The sequence below is a fragment of the Balaenoptera ricei genome, chromosome 8 (assembly GCF_028023285.1).
Source record: "Balaenoptera ricei isolate mBalRic1 chromosome 8, mBalRic1.hap2, whole genome shotgun sequence".
NCBI lineage: Eukaryota > Metazoa > Chordata > Mammalia > Artiodactyla > Balaenopteridae > Balaenoptera > Balaenoptera ricei.
The window spans coordinates 29,223,171-29,241,827 of NC_082646.1; the positions used below are offsets into that span (position 1 = coordinate 29,223,171).

At 38.7% G+C, this 18,657-nt stretch overlaps 1 protein-coding gene across 3 annotated transcripts in view; it reads right to left on the reverse strand.

Annotated features, from left to right (window-relative positions):
* The window catches only part of GUCY1A2 (guanylate cyclase 1 soluble subunit alpha 2), a 402,881-nt gene extending 389,360 nt beyond the window's left edge, over positions 1-13,521 (reverse strand). For all 3 annotated transcript variants that reach the window (XM_059929348.1, XM_059929349.1, XM_059929350.1), the window contains exon 1: positions 12,898-13,521. In XM_059929348.1, coding sequence (XP_059785331.1) covers positions 12,898-13,182 — 285 coding nt within the window. In that variant the 5' untranslated portion in view covers positions 13,183-13,521. The remainder of the gene's footprint in view (positions 1-12,897) is intronic.
* Positions 13,522-18,657: the final 5,136 nt, after the last annotated feature.

Consider the following 18,657-nt stretch of genomic DNA (forward strand, 5'->3'; position numbering starts at 1 on the left):
TACCTTTTCAGATAAAAAAAACAATCTGCTATGTTCTCCAATACATTAGGAAATGTTTTGGTAGCCACCCATTACTCTAAATCCCATAGGCTCTCATACTCAAGAAGCAATGTACCAAGTCTGAGCCATGGAAACTTTATTGTGTAACAACTAGGGCCCATAAATAATGCATTGAATGATGTAACTGAATGTTCTTATTTTTCAAGTATTAGTTCTAACTTTTAAAACATAATGTATATAGTAATCAAGAAGCTAGATCTGAGTTTCTCAAAGACCAACTAGTTACCAGTCATCAGTCTGGTAGATGGGGACCTGCGGTACCAATCATCTATTCTATGAGAAAGAATAGTGAAAGAACAGGATGCAGATATATATTAAATAAGCTTAACATCAGATCTCTGTCCAATACAGGAAGGCTAGAAATGCCTTTGAGTATTACAATCTGCCCCCATTTGACATTCACTCTCATTATTTCCCAAGACATAACCCTAACCCTCCTCCATTAAATTGCCCCCTAATAGCTCAAACTCGATCTGACATATAGGCCTTTTAATATACAATAAATACTTTCACCATTTTATACCTCTCCAAGTCATACTCATCCTCTCAGTTTAGGCTACAAATTCATCATCTCCAACCTCAGCTGGGCCCTCAAAAAACAGCCAGTAATATGTTCCAAGTCATACTAATCCTCTCAGTTTAGACTACAAATTCATTATTGTCACCCTCAGCTGGACCCTCAAAAAATACCCAATAATACATTAACCTGTTCCTGTTCAGTTTTCTCCCCCATTCCTTAAATCAATAATTTCTAACTTTACCACTTTTCTCAAGGACTCTAACCCTCCAGTAACATCATTATGTCTATAATGATATCTGAAGGATAGATATGTGGATGTGCTGGTTTGTAGAGATTTTTAATACAATGTTTGGTAACACAAGGTTTCTTATACACTGAAATAATAATGAACAGAAAAGCATGGTAGAGATACTGTCTCTGCATAGTATAAAAACATTTATAAGTGGCAGCACATATGCTCCCCCAAATAGATATTATGTCTATGGGCATGATCTGATAATCATAATAACCAAAGTTAAAGATAACTGGCAAAAAATCTAACGATTATTGTGAAGCTCCAATAAAATACCCAATAAGGGAGTTTTTTTAAAATCTTAAAGCATTCTAAAACAAATGCTTTAACTGTCTTTATACTTATTTGTGTCTGAAAAATATCTACAAACAAAACAGTTGCAATAATCAACTAAAATATGACAGCACAAAATCACTGTAGCCTGCAGAGCATTACCAGATACACCATAATCTACACAAGAATTTATGCAATCATTTATTCATTATCTTAACAAACATTTATTGAGCGCCTTTATAAATCAGACTTTCTGCTAGGCATGGGCATACATAGATCTCTGTCTTAAGGAGGCAGAATAAACCAAAATCACCTGTCAACACAGTAAGTCCCATTATTCAGGTCTGAGCAATAACTTAGTATTCTATAGAGAAGATATGCAGCAACAGAAAACAGGACAGATGTGTCTGGATATGTGTGTGTCTGTGTTTGTGTGTGTACAAAACTAATCAGAAAAGCCATGCTCTCCCAATATTAAGTTGAAGGGTCCATGCATGAAGAAGCAGAGGTATAAAGCAGCAAGGAATGGAAGCATTTTTTTAGAACATTTAAAGTTTCTCCACTGGGCACAGCAGACTCACACGTCACAAATATAGTACGGTGAATGGAAAAGGAGTCAAGTGGATTCAAGGACTTGCAACTGAGGTAACCTATCTCGGGACTTCCACACAGACAGCCTCCTCTCATAATAAGTTGGTTCTAGAGTTTTCTGCAAATTCAAATTTCTTCTAATGTTGGATCACCATTTATTTGGAGACTTCAACTAGACCCCTACCCACCTTAGCCACTGAATGAGAGAAAGACTAATTGGCTAAGGATGTAGAGTTTAGCAACCATTGTTATATTTGTCATATTTTGGTAGGGTTTGAGAGGTGGTTCTATAATCTGATATCTGAACCTCCTATTGCTTCCTTTCTAAGCAAAAAAATTCTCCATCTAGATGTTTCTTTCTCTCTTCACCTTTTTAAAAAAAATTCATTGGCACGTGAACAAGTCATTGCTTCAAAATGAACCACTTGATGGCACATTTGTGAAATGTCATGTCAATCTTGCTCTAAAAAACACAGATATGGATAATAATGTCAGATTGACCATCACAACAGCCCTTCTTCTCCCTTCTCTATCAGACCCAACATTTTTGAATAGCTGTTTCTTTATTTTGAGTAAAGAGGCCACAGGAAACATACAGCAATGACTTGTGACCTACTAAACATAAACTTAGGGGAGAATCCTCAGGAAAAATGGGAAGAGTCCACAAATAATTAAAACTACAAATGGTTAAACCTCAAATATTTTCCAACACAGAGCTAACAAAATTATTTTGAACACGAAGGATACAGCAATAAAGTGTGTCTCCAAGACACCTCCTCTATTCTGTTCCTATTAAGACAATAATTGCCTGGGATACAATCATTCCAAAGGAGCCACTTCCAGGATCATTCTACCCAAAAAATGAGTCTACAGCGCTCACTGAGCCTAGATCAATGATCCTGGAGGTATGGAATTCAGTAACCTTTAAGCACAACTTTGGTGGGCCTAGCAATCACTTGGATTTTTGTTTAAAATACAGAGTCCAGGCCTCTTCCTAGAGTTATTAAACTAGACCCTCTGAACACAACCATACAAAAATCTATGGGATGCAGCAAAAGTAATTCTTACAGGGAAGTTCATAGCAATACAGTCCTTCCTCAAAAAACAAGAAAAATCTCAAATAAACAACATAACTTACCACCTAAAAGAATTCAAAAAAAAAAAGAACAAACAAAGCCTAAAGTCAGCAGAAGAAAGGAAATAATAAAGATCAGAGAGGAAATAAATAAAATGGAGATTAAAAAAACAATAGAAAAAAATCAATAAAACCAAGACCTGGTTCTTTGAAAGTATAAACAAAAATGACAAACCTCTGGCCAGACTGACCAAGAAGAAAAGAGAGAGGACCCAAATAGACAAAATAAGAAATGAAAAAGGAGAAATAACAACCAATACCACAGAAATACAAAAAACCATAAGAGAATACTATGAACAATTATATGCCAACAAATTTGAACACCTAGAAGAAATGGAAAAGTTTCTAGAAATATACAGCCCAACAAAATTGAATCAAGAAGAAATAGATAATTTGAACAGACCAATCACTAGACGTGAAATAGAATCTGTAATAATAATAATTAAAAAAACTCCCTATAAACAAAAGTTCAGGACCAGATGGCTTCACAGGTGAATTCTATGAAACACACAAAGAAGAACTTATACCAATCCTTCTCAAACTCTTCCAAAACATTGAAGAGGAGGGAACACTCCCAAAGACATTCTATGAAGCCACCATCACCCTGATACCAAAACCAGACAAAGACACTACCAAAAAAGAAAATTACAGGCCAATATCTTTGATGAGTATAGATGAAAAAATTCTCAAAAAATATTAGCAACCCAAATCAAACGACATATAAACGACCATACACCACAACCAAGTTGGATTCATCCCAGGTTCACAAGGTTGGTTCAACATACACAAATCAGTTAATGTGATATACCACATCAACAAAAGAAAATACAAAAACCACATGACCATCTCAATAGATACAGAAAAAGCATTTGATAAAATTCAACATCTATTCATGATAAAAACTCTCACCAAAGTGGGTACAGAGGGAACATATCTCAGCATAATAAAACCACATATGACAAACCCACAGCTAAAATAATACTCAACATTGAAAAGCTGGAAGCCTTCCTGCTAAATTCTGGAACAAAACAAGGATGACACTCTCACCACTTCTATTCAACATAGTGGAAGTCCTAGACAGAGCAATCAGACAGGGAAAAGGAATAAAATGTATCCAAATTTGAAGGGAAGAGGTAAAATTGTCATTATATGCAGATGACATGATACGCTATATAGAAAACCATAAAGACTCCACACAAACACTACTAGAACTGACAAATGAATTCAGCAAGGTAGCAGGATACAAGATTAACATACAGAAATCGGCTGCATTCCTTTACACTAACAATGAAATATTGGAAAAGGAATGTAAAAAAATGTATATTTTTTAAGACTTGCATGCAAAAAATCAAATACTTAGGAATAAACCTGATCAAGGAGGTGAAAGACTTGCTGAGAACTATAAAACATTAATAAAGGAAACTGAAGATGATTCGAAGAAATGGAAAGATATGCTCTTGGATGCTCTTGGATTAGAAGAATTACTATTATTAAAATGGTCATACTATCCAAAGCAATCTACAGATTTAATGTGATCCTTATCAAATTACCCATGACATTCTGTACAGAACTAGAACAAATAATCCTAAAATTTGTATGGAACCATAAAAGACCCAGCATTGTCAAAGCAATCCTGAGGAAAAAAACAAAGCTGGAGGCATAACACTCCCAGACTTCAGACAGTACTACTAAGCTACAGGAATCAAAACAGTGTATTATTGGCACAAAAACAGACATATGGATCAATGGAAACGAATAGAGAGCCCAGAAATAAACCCACACACCTATGGTAAATTAATCTTCAACAAAGGAGGCAAGAATATACACTGGGAAAAAGACAGTCTCTTCGGCAAGTGGTGTTGGGAAAGTTAGCTTCATGTAAATAAATGAAGTTAGAACACACCCTCACACCATATACAAAAATAAACTCAAAATGGCTTAAAGACTTAAAAATAAGACATGACACCATACAACTCCTAGAAGACAACATAGGCAAAACATTTTCTGACATAAATAGTACCAATGTTTTCTTAGGTGAGTCTCCCAAGGCAATAGAAATAAAAGCAAAAAAAACCCAAATGGGACCTAATCAAACTTACAAGCTTTTGCACAGCAAAGGAAACCATAAACAAAACAAAAAGACAATCTACAGAATGGGAGAAAATATTCACAAAAGATGCAACCAACAAGGGATTAATTTCCATAATATACAGACAGCTCATACAACTCAACAATTAAAAAATCAAATAACCCAATCAGAAAATGGGCAGAAGACCTAAACAGTCATTTCTCCAAAGAAGACATACAGATGACCAACAGGCACATGAAAAGATGCTCGACATCGCTATTTATTAGAGAAATGCAAATCAGAACTCCAATGAGATAACACCTCACACCAGTCAGAATGGCCATCATTAAAAATGTCTACAAATAACAAATGCTGGAGAGGGTGTGGAGAAAAGGCAACTTTCCTACACTGTTGGTAGGAATGTAAGTTGGTGCAGCCACTATGGAAAACACTATGGAGTTTCTTCAAAAAACTAAAAATAGAGTTGCCATATGATCCAGCATTCCCACTCCCAGGCATATACCCAGACAAAACTATAATTAAAAAAAAAAAAACTATAATTCAAAAAGATACATGCACCCTTATGTTCACAGCAGCACTATTCACAATAGCCAGGACATGGAAACAATCTAACTGTCCATCAGCAGATGAACAGATAAAGAAGATGTGGTACATATATACAATGAAATACTACTCAGCCATAAAAAGGAATGAAATAGTGTCATTTGCAGCAACCTGGATGGACCTAGAGATTATCATACTAAGTGAAGTAAGTCAGAAAGAGAAAGACAAATACCATATGATATCACTTATATGTGGAATCTAAAATACGACACAAAGGAACTTATCTACAAAACAGAAGCTGACTCACAGACATAGAGAACAGACATGTGGTTACCAAGGAGGAGGGAGGGAGAGGGAGGGATGGAGGGGGAGTTTGGGGTTAGCAGATGCAAACTAGTATATATAGAATGGATAAATAACAAGGTCCTACTGTATAGCACAGTGAACTATGCTAGGAACCTACATTCTAATGATTTCCTTTAGGTATTTCTTATGTTCACTGAAGTTTGATAACCACTAGCTCAGATGAAGAACTGTTTAATATGCCTCAAATAAAGCCTGTACAGGAAGTGATTTCTCACTGTTCTATTTATAAGAATGTTCACTCTTTCTCAGTTCCCCACAACAGCCGCAACAAATCTCCAGCCTTCAAAGAGACTTCCAGCTCCCCTACTTCCTAAATTACTCTAAGCTGGAATTTTCAACTTTATGAGATGCTCATAATTCTAGATATTCAGATCCTGTCCTGAAGTGATATTTGAGGAGCAAGATTTTTTCATTCCATCTCCCAGCAGTGCATTTTTGGTGACAGTAGCCCACTTGCAGACAAACATTTCTCACCTGAGAGAGAACTGGACAGAAAATATAAGCAGACTTATACTGGAGATGGGAGGAGAGTTGTTACATTTACCTAACCTCTTAAAATATAAATAGGCCACTCAAGGAGTTCCAGTAGAAGAATACTTTTCCATCTGCTCTCTTTTTAACACAACTTCATTCTGAAGTTTTGCTTCAGATGGCAGGTGTAAGTAAAATTCAAACAGGTTTGCATACTTGAAAGTATCTCTTACAGGCTGGGTACGAAATCTAAATATTTTATTTGAACCAAATATAACACAGAAAAAAAATCAAACAAAAAAAGAAATAATATAATTGGATAATTAAATAAGAACATCCATTCATTTATTCTGAGCATTTTATTGAAAATCCACTGAGTATCAGGTACCATGCTAAATACAAGATAAACATAAGAGTATCAAGATTAGAGTAAGAAATTAAACAGAGGAACTTTGAATTTTGACCTAATCACTGGTTCATGCATCAAATAAGGGCCTGCAAAAGAAAACCTAGTCAGCCCTTGTAAACATTCTCCCTACTTATGCCACTTAATTTTTTTTCTTCCTAGATGTGTGTGAAATTCACAGTTACCAATGTCTATATCTAGAGATCACCCACTTATTTTACTATCATATTCAATAAAACATGTAAGTTTGTAAACTTTTACCTTCAGCTCCCTATGATAGAGGCAACAAGATAAAACAAAAGTGAATGAAAACAGCAATGATGATATAGAAGGGAAAAACACATAATAGCACTCAGGTACTCTTCCCACACATCTCAGAAAACTTCAAGGTAGATAAATTATATACTAAAAAGGAATATATAATCACATCACCTCTACCTACAGACTAATAATCACTGATGTCATTTCCCATAGTCAAAATTTATCTTTAAAATGAAGGGCTAACAATTGAGCTTGTAGCCAAGCAAGAATAGAGTGCAATACACAAAATGCAGAAGTCATTAGCTGGATAATTCTTGCATCTCACAGCATAAACCTTTGAACACTTGTACAGATTAGTTTGAACACAATGGATGGGGAGCTCTTGAAATTCTCAGGCAAGTGAAATAAGCAGTTTCTCTTTCACCTAATTTTTTTCCTAATTTAAAAGTAATTTGTTGTGAAATACCCATATTCTACCAAATATATATGTTCTAGTATTTTTATAGAATTTATAGTTGTGGTACTCATACTGCCACATAATAGTCAGCAGTTTGATAGAAATGTTTGAATCTACAATGATTACGTATACTTGTGTACACACATGAGGCATAGCCAGGGAGCCAAAAAGGGAGTCCAGTTTTAATTTTTTTAATGGATTGACTGGACGATGCCAACAAAATTAACTCCTTATCAATTTTTTTTAGGTACATGACATCAGTTAACCTATGAACTCTTTTAATAAGGTTATTAGCAAGTAAATTATTGAGAAAAAATGAAATATTTTAGATCATTTGGAGGCATTCAAATTTGATTGAAGTTAATGGATCTCAACTTGAAACTATCATTTATTGAGTTCAAGAAATTTTACAAGGAATATTGCTCCTCTTTCACTACAAATTATAAGGTAGTCATTATTCCTACTTCACAAAATAGAAAACTAAGGCTCTGAGGAGGAAGGAGTTGGCTTTCCCAGGGCCTTACATATATCAAGGGGCTCAGCAGGGAGTTATTCAATTTTTCTGTCAAACTTCAAATCTTTGTTCTTTCAGTTCTGCTGTGTTGTTTCTGATGACTAGGGATGAGTTAGAAAAAAGCAATAGATGGCCATTAAATTCTGATTTCAGATTATAGTATCTAATTTCTACAAAAGTGAAAACACTGAACTACTAGAATACATTTTGTTTGATTTTTAATTTTAATGAATCTATTGCTAAGAACTTTATTACCCATATTGAGCCCCAAATTTTTAAAACTTCAATTAAAACACATAAATTTATCAAATATCTAACCTCAAAACTATATTTTATATATTTTTCATTATTTACATGTTAGTTACACTCACAATTTCTAAGGTTTTATTTAAGGCTTTACACATCAGAAAGTTCATTTTATTTAATACTAGGAGAGGCTAAATATGTATTTTTTATGTCCTTTCACTTTTTCATAGGCATGTATCAATACAATTTCTTTTCCAAAAATAATGAAACAGTTTTTGGATTTTTGCTACTTGAATTCAAGCTTCCCTTCCTTTTTCTTTCCTCACTGTTCTTTGTTTCTTGGACTATTCCCTATGTAAGTAGCTTTCCTCCCTTTATATGCCATCCTTCCAGTTCTGTTACTTTTCTTCCTGCCATTCTGCTCTCTATAGCTTCTGAGGTCTTCAAAGCCATCTGTAATGTTGTAACAGCTAGTAGTTCTCTGACAAGAAACCTAGGAAAGCCTTGCCCCTGGGTTGGTGTCCTAGAATATCTCCACTGACAGGCTGACATTAGCAAACCCAAAACCAATGTCAAAATGAGAGGAGTCTAAGCAACTCTCATTTATAGACATAAAATGGAAATAAATGAGACCCTAAATTCACCCTTGATGTAAAATCTCCAACTGTTTTTCCATATGTGTTCCCAAGTAAATTATTTCAAAATAAATAACGTAATAAGTGATATATGCATCTTCAGGTTTTTAGGATTATTTTTATTTTTACGGTTGCACCCCAGAGATTCATAGTGAACAAAACTAACCAAAGTGGATGATAAATAAAACTTCCCCTAGACATCTCTTCAACAATTGGAGTTCTTATATTTTACCTCAATACAGTTTCCTTAGAATAAAGTCTATAATTAAAGAAGTTCCATGAGGTCAAAAAACGGGAAAGTTTTGTTTGGCATTTGTATCACCAGTGCTTTGCACAATACTTGCCACAATGCAGATCCTCAAATATTTTTTAACAACTAGGTGGAATATAAATAGTACTTTGATGCCCCTACTTAAGAAAGTAATTTACTTTCCTCAGTTTTAAAACTCATAGTAATATGTCCTTGCTTTTTATTTCATATGCCATTGTGACAGTTTATTGAAAGCTTGACAATACAATATGTCTTCGTAGACTGTCAGAACAGGAAGGGACCCTAAATATAATAACTTACAGATGAGTAGGATCTTAGACAGTAAAAGTAATATGCGCAGTAATATACAAGTATTTAGTTGTCCAAGGCACAATGAATGAGAACGTGGTACCCTGAATTCCAGAATTTTTTCAATTTTATGAATTCAATTTACTTTTATTATTAAAATAGTATGAAAGTATTATAATCTTTATAGCCAACATCAATGCACCTAAAAGTAACTCTTAAAATATCAAAAAACGGAGTTTGAATATTCCATTGATCAAATTACTAGCTGAATTACTTGGCAATATCCTAGTATTTATTAAATTCACTTCCATTTCCCTACTTGCAACTTATCCTGAATAAAAAACAAATAAATCTCCAATGATTGAGACAATATTCCACGATGAGACCACTAAGAACACAGGAGCTTCCACAGCAATGCAAGTAGGTTTGCAACACTCAAAACAACTAGAAATTTCCATCTAAGAATGCTCTGTTAATGGCTGTTCTCAGAGGTTTTTGGGGTTTTGTTTGTTTGTTTTAAGTTGTTTAGCTCTAATGAAAGGACATTAGATAGCACATAAGTGTTTTCAGAGAAGTTTAGAATGCTGACAATGTAGCAGAACGAATCTACTGGAACTTTTTGAAGCAGTGTTCTAGCTTGCCAAACAAAAGAAAATGGGGGTGGAGAACACAGAAATAAGCCGCTGCTTTGAAACATACTCTCTGTTTTCTTTGTGTTACCAATTCTATTGGTGACATGATGGTTAGCCAATGAGAATTTGTTTATACATGCCTTATGAAGTTGGAATTGTTTACACTATATTCACATGTATGTTTTCAGCATAACAGCTGAAAGACCTTTTTCAAAATAGAAAAGAGGATTTCCCTGGTGGTGCAGTGGATGAGACTCCGCGTTCCCAATGTAGGGGGCCTGGGTTCAATCCCTGGTCAGGGAACTAGATCCCACATTCATGCCACAACTGAGAGTTTGCATGCCACAACTAAGGAGCCGGCGAGCCGCAACTAAGGAGGCTGCCTGCTGCAACTAAGACCTGGCGCAACCAAATAAATAAATAAAATTTAAAAAAAGAAACAAAATAGAAAAGAATTATAGCATGGAAAGTACATACAGCTGTTGCATATTTTTGATTATTGCAATTATTTTCAATTTCAAACTTCTTATCCTGAACACCATTATCTGATTACATGCTTTTTATCCAGCAAAGAGTCAGAGTCATTCAAAGTTTACCTTTATAAAAGGTAAAAATCAGAAACTATTTCCTACCTCTTATTTTGGCAGTAAATATTTGAGTTCAGTTTATTTTATCTACTTCTCACATAAGTTGCTGAGAATAGTCTTATGTTAAAGTGGCATTGCTAGAGGCAGTGTCACAACTTTTTAGAAATTTGTAAATTCTGATTCTTAGGCAAAAAGAAAACTCCAGGATTATAAAAACAATTCCCACAAAAAACTAATAATTATCTTTAGTAAAATCATCATATTAGATATGAATCTGTTATACTGAAGAATTAGTATATTGTACAAACGTTGCTTTGGGTACTGACATAAAACTACAGATGCACAGGATTACTGGACTCCTTTTATAAAGGCTTATGTTCAACAATTTGCAACATCAAATAGTTCCTAAGATTATGCTTCCTGGTAAATATTTGCATTAAGAATAGCAAACAGGGCTTCCCTGGTGGCGCAGTGGTTGAGAATCTGCCTGCCAATGCAGGGGACACGGGTTCGAGCCCTGGTCTGGGAAGATCCCACATGCCGCGGAGCAACTAAGCCCGTGAGCCACAATTACTGAGCCTGCGCATCTGGAGCCTGTGCTCCGCAACAAGAGAGGCCACAATAGTGAGAGGCCCGCGCACCGCGATGAAGAGTGGCCCCTGCTTGCTGCAACTGGAGAAAGCCCTCACACAGAAACGAAGACCCAACACAGCCATAAATAAATAAATGAATAAAAAAAAAAAAAAAAAAAAAGAATAGCAAACAGTAGCTAACCCATTCTGAGTTTTGTTTCCTAGGTTATCAATGAAAGAAGTGGCTAAAGGTAAATTGAAGGGGAAATGCACAAAAAAAGGAAGATGACAGAAGAGTAGTTTCATTGCTAAAAGGTCATACTCCATTAATGCAATGGCCACAGGATATTTGTAGGATTGCCTGGTACAAATTCCCAGTCTCTCTGGATCCCATTCTTTCTCAGGTCCGTCCTACCATAAACTATAAGAGTACTTTCAAAAGGGAGACTCAAGAGTAGGCAAACAAGATCAATGTTCCGATTCATTTTGGAAACTTTAAAGAAGTAAAAGTCTCAGAGATGGATAGGTAAAAGCGCTGTCAGTAGTTGAAGTCTTTGTAACCAATCAAGGTGAGAATAAAAGGTGGATGGTGGTTTGACACTGAGTCTCTCTAGGATTCTGTGTGCAATGGAGTGAATTCCTTCAAAACAGAGCTTATACAGTCAAAGACCGAAACAGAGGTCTGGCATTACTGCAAAGAGTAAAAGTCAAGAGCAGCTGAAATGCCTGAGCAGGAATGAGGCAGAAGTGCTCTGGAAAGATGCCTAGAACCAGGGGTAGTCTAGAGTACACCTGGAACTGCTGAAACAGACACCCCTAAATGAGCACAAGTTTAGAGAGAGCTAGGAAGGCATTTATTCATTCAACAGATATTTATGAAGGGCCTAATAAAAGGAAACCATGAAAAAGTGAGGGAGAAAGCACTAAAGAATCCAGGGAAAAGAGAGTGAGGGATGAGGTAGGGGTGCAAGAAATATCAGAGAGATTTAGAAAACCAGACACTAGGGTTACTCACAGAAGAAGGTTGAGCCAATAAATGCCTAGTGACTAAGAAAAAAAGTATATGAGGTAGTGAGAAAACAAGAGATAAGAGGTTTCTTCATCAGAAGACAACTCAAAAAAGTATCTGACAACCAGTTCCCAAAGATCTGAAGAAAGGAATGCAACATAGAATGCAGTTAGCCTGCAGAATTCAAAGATGTCAGAGAAGGTCATGCTAAGAGCAAGAGAGTGTGGGAAAAGAGAGGAAGAGTTTCCTGGAAGGGAGTAGGAGTTCCTTTGGGATACTGGAGACCAGAGATGAAAAACATGGAAATGGGAACTGCGGAACACAGTGCCTGGGAAAGTTTGGGGGAAGGAAAACAGGTGGGCATGAAGGAGGACCTAGGGCCGTCAGGGTGACCGCGACGAAGGAGGGTTCAAGGCTGGAGGTGGGCAGACAGACCTCTGAATCAGGAGACCCCGGAGGAGTGAAGTCTTCCTCCTTTCCCGTACTCCAGTGCCCCCTTCACCAGAGCCCAAGGTGCGGGTCTTGCCCCGGCCTTTGGGAACCGTAGGCCGGTCGGAGCAAGGCCCGGCCGCCCCCCAGCGGTGGGGCTCTTCGCACACGCCCGGGCTAGCGTGGCGCCAACTTGCCCGATCCCCTTCCTCTCTCCTGCGCAGCGGCCCTCCTTCCTCTCCCCGCTCACCGAGGGCGCCGTCAGGCGGCTGATGCTCTCGCCCAGAGAGTCCAGGTTGACCCGCCTCCGGCGCTGCGCTCTCCTGGCCCCAGCCGTGGCAGCGGTGGCGCCGGCGGCTGCCGGGGTCGGGGCGGCGGCGGCCGCCGCGCTGGGCTCGGGCGGCCCGGGCGGGCTCCGGCTGCCGTTCCAGCAGAGCCTAGACAAGGGGCACTCCCCCTCCTCCTCGGGGCTGGTCTCCAGGTAGTCGGAGCCCAGGGAGCTGAAGGACTCCGACGAAATCTTCCTTCGAGACATGCTGCTGGCGGCTCTGCGAAGGCCGAAGCGGCGGCGGGGGGAACGCGGCTGGCGGCGGCGGCGGCGTTAGGAGCGTTGGGGCCCCTGGGCGCTGCTGCCGTGCTTGGCTGGGAGTGAGTCCCCGGAGCCGCGGAGCCTCCAGAGCCGACTGCTCATGGCGGGAACTTGGGGCGCCGCGGCACCCTGGGGCCCGCGTTTGGCGGTGGCTGCCGCCTCTGCTGCTGCTAGCGCGACGCCACCTCAGCGCCCGCCTCGGCGCATCGCTGTGGCCGGTCTGCCGCTCGCGGGGAGGCTGCGAGTGTGTGACCAGGGGCGGCAGGGCGGGGAGGCTGCGGCCCGCACAGTCGCGGAGGCAAAGGCTTCTGCCGCCTGCGCGCCTATCTCGCCCCCCTTCCCCTAGCTCCTCCCGCCGTTCTCCTCCCGCCTCTCTCCCATTGCTGCCCGCCTACTTCCTTCTCCCTTTAAGCACCCCCTCCTCCGTGGTCTCTCTCTCTGCCGGCATCATGTGTCGCCATCATACTCATTGGGAGTCTGCCTGGCTTGTCGCCACGTTTCAGGAGCAACAAGGACACTTCGTCGCCGTCCTCTGAGCGCCACCCCAGCTCCCACCGTCCCCTCCTCCTCCGAGGAGCGCACGTTGACATGGATCAGACCAAAGGGCCCCAGACCCAAATGCCCTACCCCTCGTCCGCGGAAGAGGCAGCTGAGGCGCAGACTGGCCCTGGTGGGCTTTGGAAGGGAGAGGGGCGCGGGGCTGGGGACGGAAGACCTCCCTCTGGAGCCACCTCGGGGAAGCCTCAGAGCGTTGAAGTGGGGGTTTAGGGTCCATAATTGACCTTTCCCTCCGAGTTTATTTAGGAATTTCTGAGGCCAAGGGGAAAGGCCGAGCATTCCAGTCCGCCCATTCCGGAGGAGTCGCTTACAAGGGAAAGGAAGGGTCAACATGTTGGCACCCGTCCTTCTGGAGCAGCTTGTGAGGACGAGTGTTCTCCGCCTCGGTCGAGGCTGCGTGGGCTCGTAGCGAGCCCAGAGCCTGAAGGCAGTGAATGAGGACAGCGTATCTTCAGGGGAGAGCCCTGTTGCTGAACATCAGCCGGGCTGGGCGCGCCGGGGTCCTGGCTCCCGCCGCCTCTGCACTGGTGCTGGACAGCTCCGTTTGCCACCTGCAGCCGCGTTTGCAGGCGTTGCAGACCCAGAGACAGTTCCTCTGCAGACTCCACTACCTAGGACCCGGGGAGTGATCCCCTGTCCTTCATTCTCCCGGCTCTTTGCACCAAATATACGATCTGTTTGCACTAGGCTACAAACGCTGCTCGGAAAGCTAAGGGGAGTGGAAGAAAGGCTTTTCAAAGCCCAAGAACAGCCTCGCAAGTTTGCGGTGGAACTGCTTCATTCCAAAGCTTGCCTCTTGGCAAACCAACAGCCGCTCTTAGCGCCTGTCCCCACCGCGCTTGCTTTAGCTCCAGGAAAGCCTCGGATTTGTTCTGACATTGAGATGGAGGCAAATAAGGGTCCCTGGCTGTGATACCCCTGCAGCAAAGCAGATGAGAAGGCTCCCCACCCCTTCTCCGGAAAGAAAAGTTCAGAGCTTTAGCTCCTCAGAGATACAGAAGCAAAATCAGTTTTTCTTTTAAAGGTTCTTCTAAGGTAAAGGGAGATAGGTTTCTGGATTGTATTTATTTTAAATTTAACAGACAAAGCAAAAAACGTTTGCTGTACCACAACCCCAACTTGCTTTTAACTCTAAATCTTCCCAATTGTTTATGAGGACCCAAATAAATATAAATGCTGTTTGAAGATTCCATTTACATTTTGGGAAAATGCACTCAAATTGCTTCAGAGATATGCCTTAATCTCAGATTTGAAATAGGTGTTAAAGATATGAAAAGTGTATATTATCGCTCACATACACCCCTTCAAATACACATATATATTCTTTCTCAGCCCGCTGCGTAAATTGCTAACTGCATAGTTTCTCCTCTCAGCAGAGGAAATTCAGGCCTCTTTTTAAAAATAATAATAATAGTTAATATTTGTAGTTGTTATTATTTTGATTTTGTGGTGTATCTACTGTTGATTTCCCCATTACTTCACTTAATTTTATACACATGTGTTTCCACTGGAAATTAGACACAAATTATATTTTTTATCAAAAAGGATAGTCATCAATTCTGCTAAAAGGTTTCACTGGCCTTTTTTTTTTTCCTAAATTTTTTTTTTTGCAAATTACATTATTCCAACATTGGGAAAACTGTTTAATATTCTTTTTGTGCAGTATCAATCATAGCATAATAAATTGGAATTTTTAGTTCTCTTCTTTAGTAATAATGATATAACTGTCAAGTTCTTTAGAGTCATACAATTTTAGAGCTTCTATTAAGGATACTAAATAGCCTATGCCCTTCGCATTCTTTTAATAACTACCGCGGCACACACTCAACACAAAAGTTCTTTTTTGGTAATGGCAAATAACCTTTGCATTGAACTTAAAACCAAAATGTTTACTAATCATTCAAACTCTTGTCTCAAAATCAAAATGACTGAGTGCAAAGCAATGAGTATCATTGGTTTCCAAAATTTACAAGAGGCCCAGTGATCTTCCTGTTTACACTGGCAGTTTATTGCCAGAAAGAATTCTGAACCTATGGGACATTTTTGCTTTGTGTGAATGATTTGAATCAAACTCTTTATAGGATCTAGCCAGATGAAGTGGTCTTACAATTTTCTGTATAAGTTGATCATGATTTTCCCACTGATTTTTAAACTATAAGTAAATGGAGGCCCAGATATAGACAGTATATCATCTGCATTACTTTAAAGGGTTTCCTTTGTATTTCTGTACAGGAGCAAGGTTCAAAAGTTCTCAGTACAAAGAATGCTGTGTTCTATGTTTGAATTAACATCTTTAGAAGAGAGCATAACCTATGCTCCATGAAACAAAAAATTTAAAACCTTAGAGCTAGTAAAAGGAATCCAGATACTCTAGGAAAAGAGTAGTCCACTGAAAATGAAAGATTTGTGCTCTGATTTTCGGAAAAAAAACTTGCATAGTCTCATGCCCACAAATTTGGTCCTGCTGGATACATTGTGTTTCAATAAATTCCTTAAAGTGCAGTCTCCTATTGGAAAAGGAAAATGCAGGAATGTACTTCCTTTGTTTGTGAAGTCAGTGAGAGCACTTGAGGACTCCCTTCAGATTGATCAAGCATTGGGAAGGACTCTTTAAGAAAGAAAATTCCTCATCTTAATTTAGATGGTGACTATTTCCCCTTTAATCATAAAAAATTTGTTGTGTATATCTTACCTTCATATACAGCTTTGCTATTTTATAAACTCCTTTCACTTACATTGTCTCATTTAATTTGATTTTCACTCTGTCCAGAGAAGTAAAGAAAAATCACCTCTGTCAAGTTCAAAAAATAACTGCCATCAGTCCTTACTCCCCAAATTCTTTGCACTTCAGAACTTCAAACGCTTTCCTAATTTCTTTTCATCCATCTAAGTCTTGGGCAAGAAAACCTGCAACATCTATCTTCATAAGTGTTCCATGGAACAGAGTTCTTGCTTGATATCAGAAGACAGAGGAACTCACTCCCTGTAGTCAATTTTTACATAAATCTGGTAACTCACAGGAACTGTACATGTAATATTAAAGCAAGTTCTTCAAAGAAATATAGTAGCTGGTGAATTCTTAACTAGGACAATTTTTCTGTATCCCTAACTTAGAAAATTACATACACACATACACTCCACACCTGCAGGTTAACCCTATCTATGTACATGTTCCCTGAATGAGATCTGTCTACCTCTTCCACTTTCTCATAATCTCTTTTTTATAAGAGGTCAAAACATACTTTCTCAGTGAAAGATTGTGAACAAATAAGAGCAGAGATATCATGTGTCATATTCTTGCATAATTTTATAAGTAAAACTAAATACTAAGGAAAATATCAAAATGAGAAGAACCATCTGCTTTGTTCATATATAAAGAGATACATGGAAGACAGTGCAACCCACCATCCTATGGTTGTATTTCATCATAACACCATCAAGAAGTACTTCTTGCTCAAAACAAGAAGAAGGGTGGAAGGGAGGAAATAAAGTCAATGCAACACTTAGTAGATTTGTACCAAAAAGATACTTATGAGTTATAAGTGGGATGGCTGCCTCATTGTGATGCCACTATATCCAAGAAAGAAAGAAAAAGGGAAAGTAATCATTGTCTATTGGTGCCTCAGACAGACAACACTCTCCTCCTTAAGTGGCTTTAAATGGCTTTGCACTCTCAATCATGCACTGCAGAAATCTATCCTCCTCTGAGGAGAGACCCTATAAGTCAATGTCTCCTACAATCTCCAGCCATTTTGTCTTCAGAATCATTAGCTCTCTACATCCTTTATTTAAGTTGGGATTCTTTTTCAGGTACTAAGTGCAAACTATATTGGAAGATTATTGTGTCTTTCTCTACATATTTTTTATAAATCACAGAATTGCCCTTACATATCTAATAAGAGCAATATTTTGTGCTAAGTGTTTCAACTGTGGTCCTCTGTGTAGCTTTTAATAATTTTCCTAAATACTTCTTTCCACATTGTACCCAAACCTTTTGCCTTTCAAATTATTTCCAAACCTTTGCCTTCCAAATCTATTTAAGTAAAGATGAATTAACATTTGTTGAGAACCTACTATGGACCAGGGTCTTTTTACTTGTTGCTTCATTTAATTTTTACAATGTCACAATAAGAAGTATTTTCCCAGTTTTACAAATATGAAAATTTTGCACAGAGTTTAAATATTTTCCTCAAGGTCATGGAACTGATAAATATTAGTCAGAATTCCAGTCCTGACTCATAAGCCCATATATTTCCATTGAACCCTGTTTCCTGCCTTCCTCTTGTAATTGACCTCAAATGTCCTAAAAACACAGAGAAAAACAAATCTGATGAATTAAAATCACAATGTAAGTGGTTTATTGCATTACAAATAAATATTACACATTGGAATTATTCCCTGGAACACAATGTCATGGAAAAGCACTGATCTGTGCAGAAGCTCTACTTTCTAGTAGCTGTCCTGCTAATAACTAGCCAAATGACCCAAAAGGAAGTTGCTTAACCACTCTGGGTTACAGACCCCTCATCTCTAAATTAAAAGGGTTGAGTAAAATCTTCAGAGTATCATCAATCCCCAAGTTTTTATAATTTTTTTTTCTATTTGTGGAGTTACTCATTTTCTTTCCAGATATGTCTTGTGCCTAGAAAAATTTCCCTTCACATATTACAAGGTCAGTTCCTCTTTTCCCTCCCTATCACATCCTTTCTGAGAATGCAATTGCTCTGCAAATACCTTCTTTAACTGTCTAAGATCTTCTTCTTATATGAAACTGCCATGAACATGGTCCACAGAATTAAATGGATAAAAAAGAAAAATTTCAACTCAATTTTATTTGGTTAGATATTCACCATCTCTCTGTCT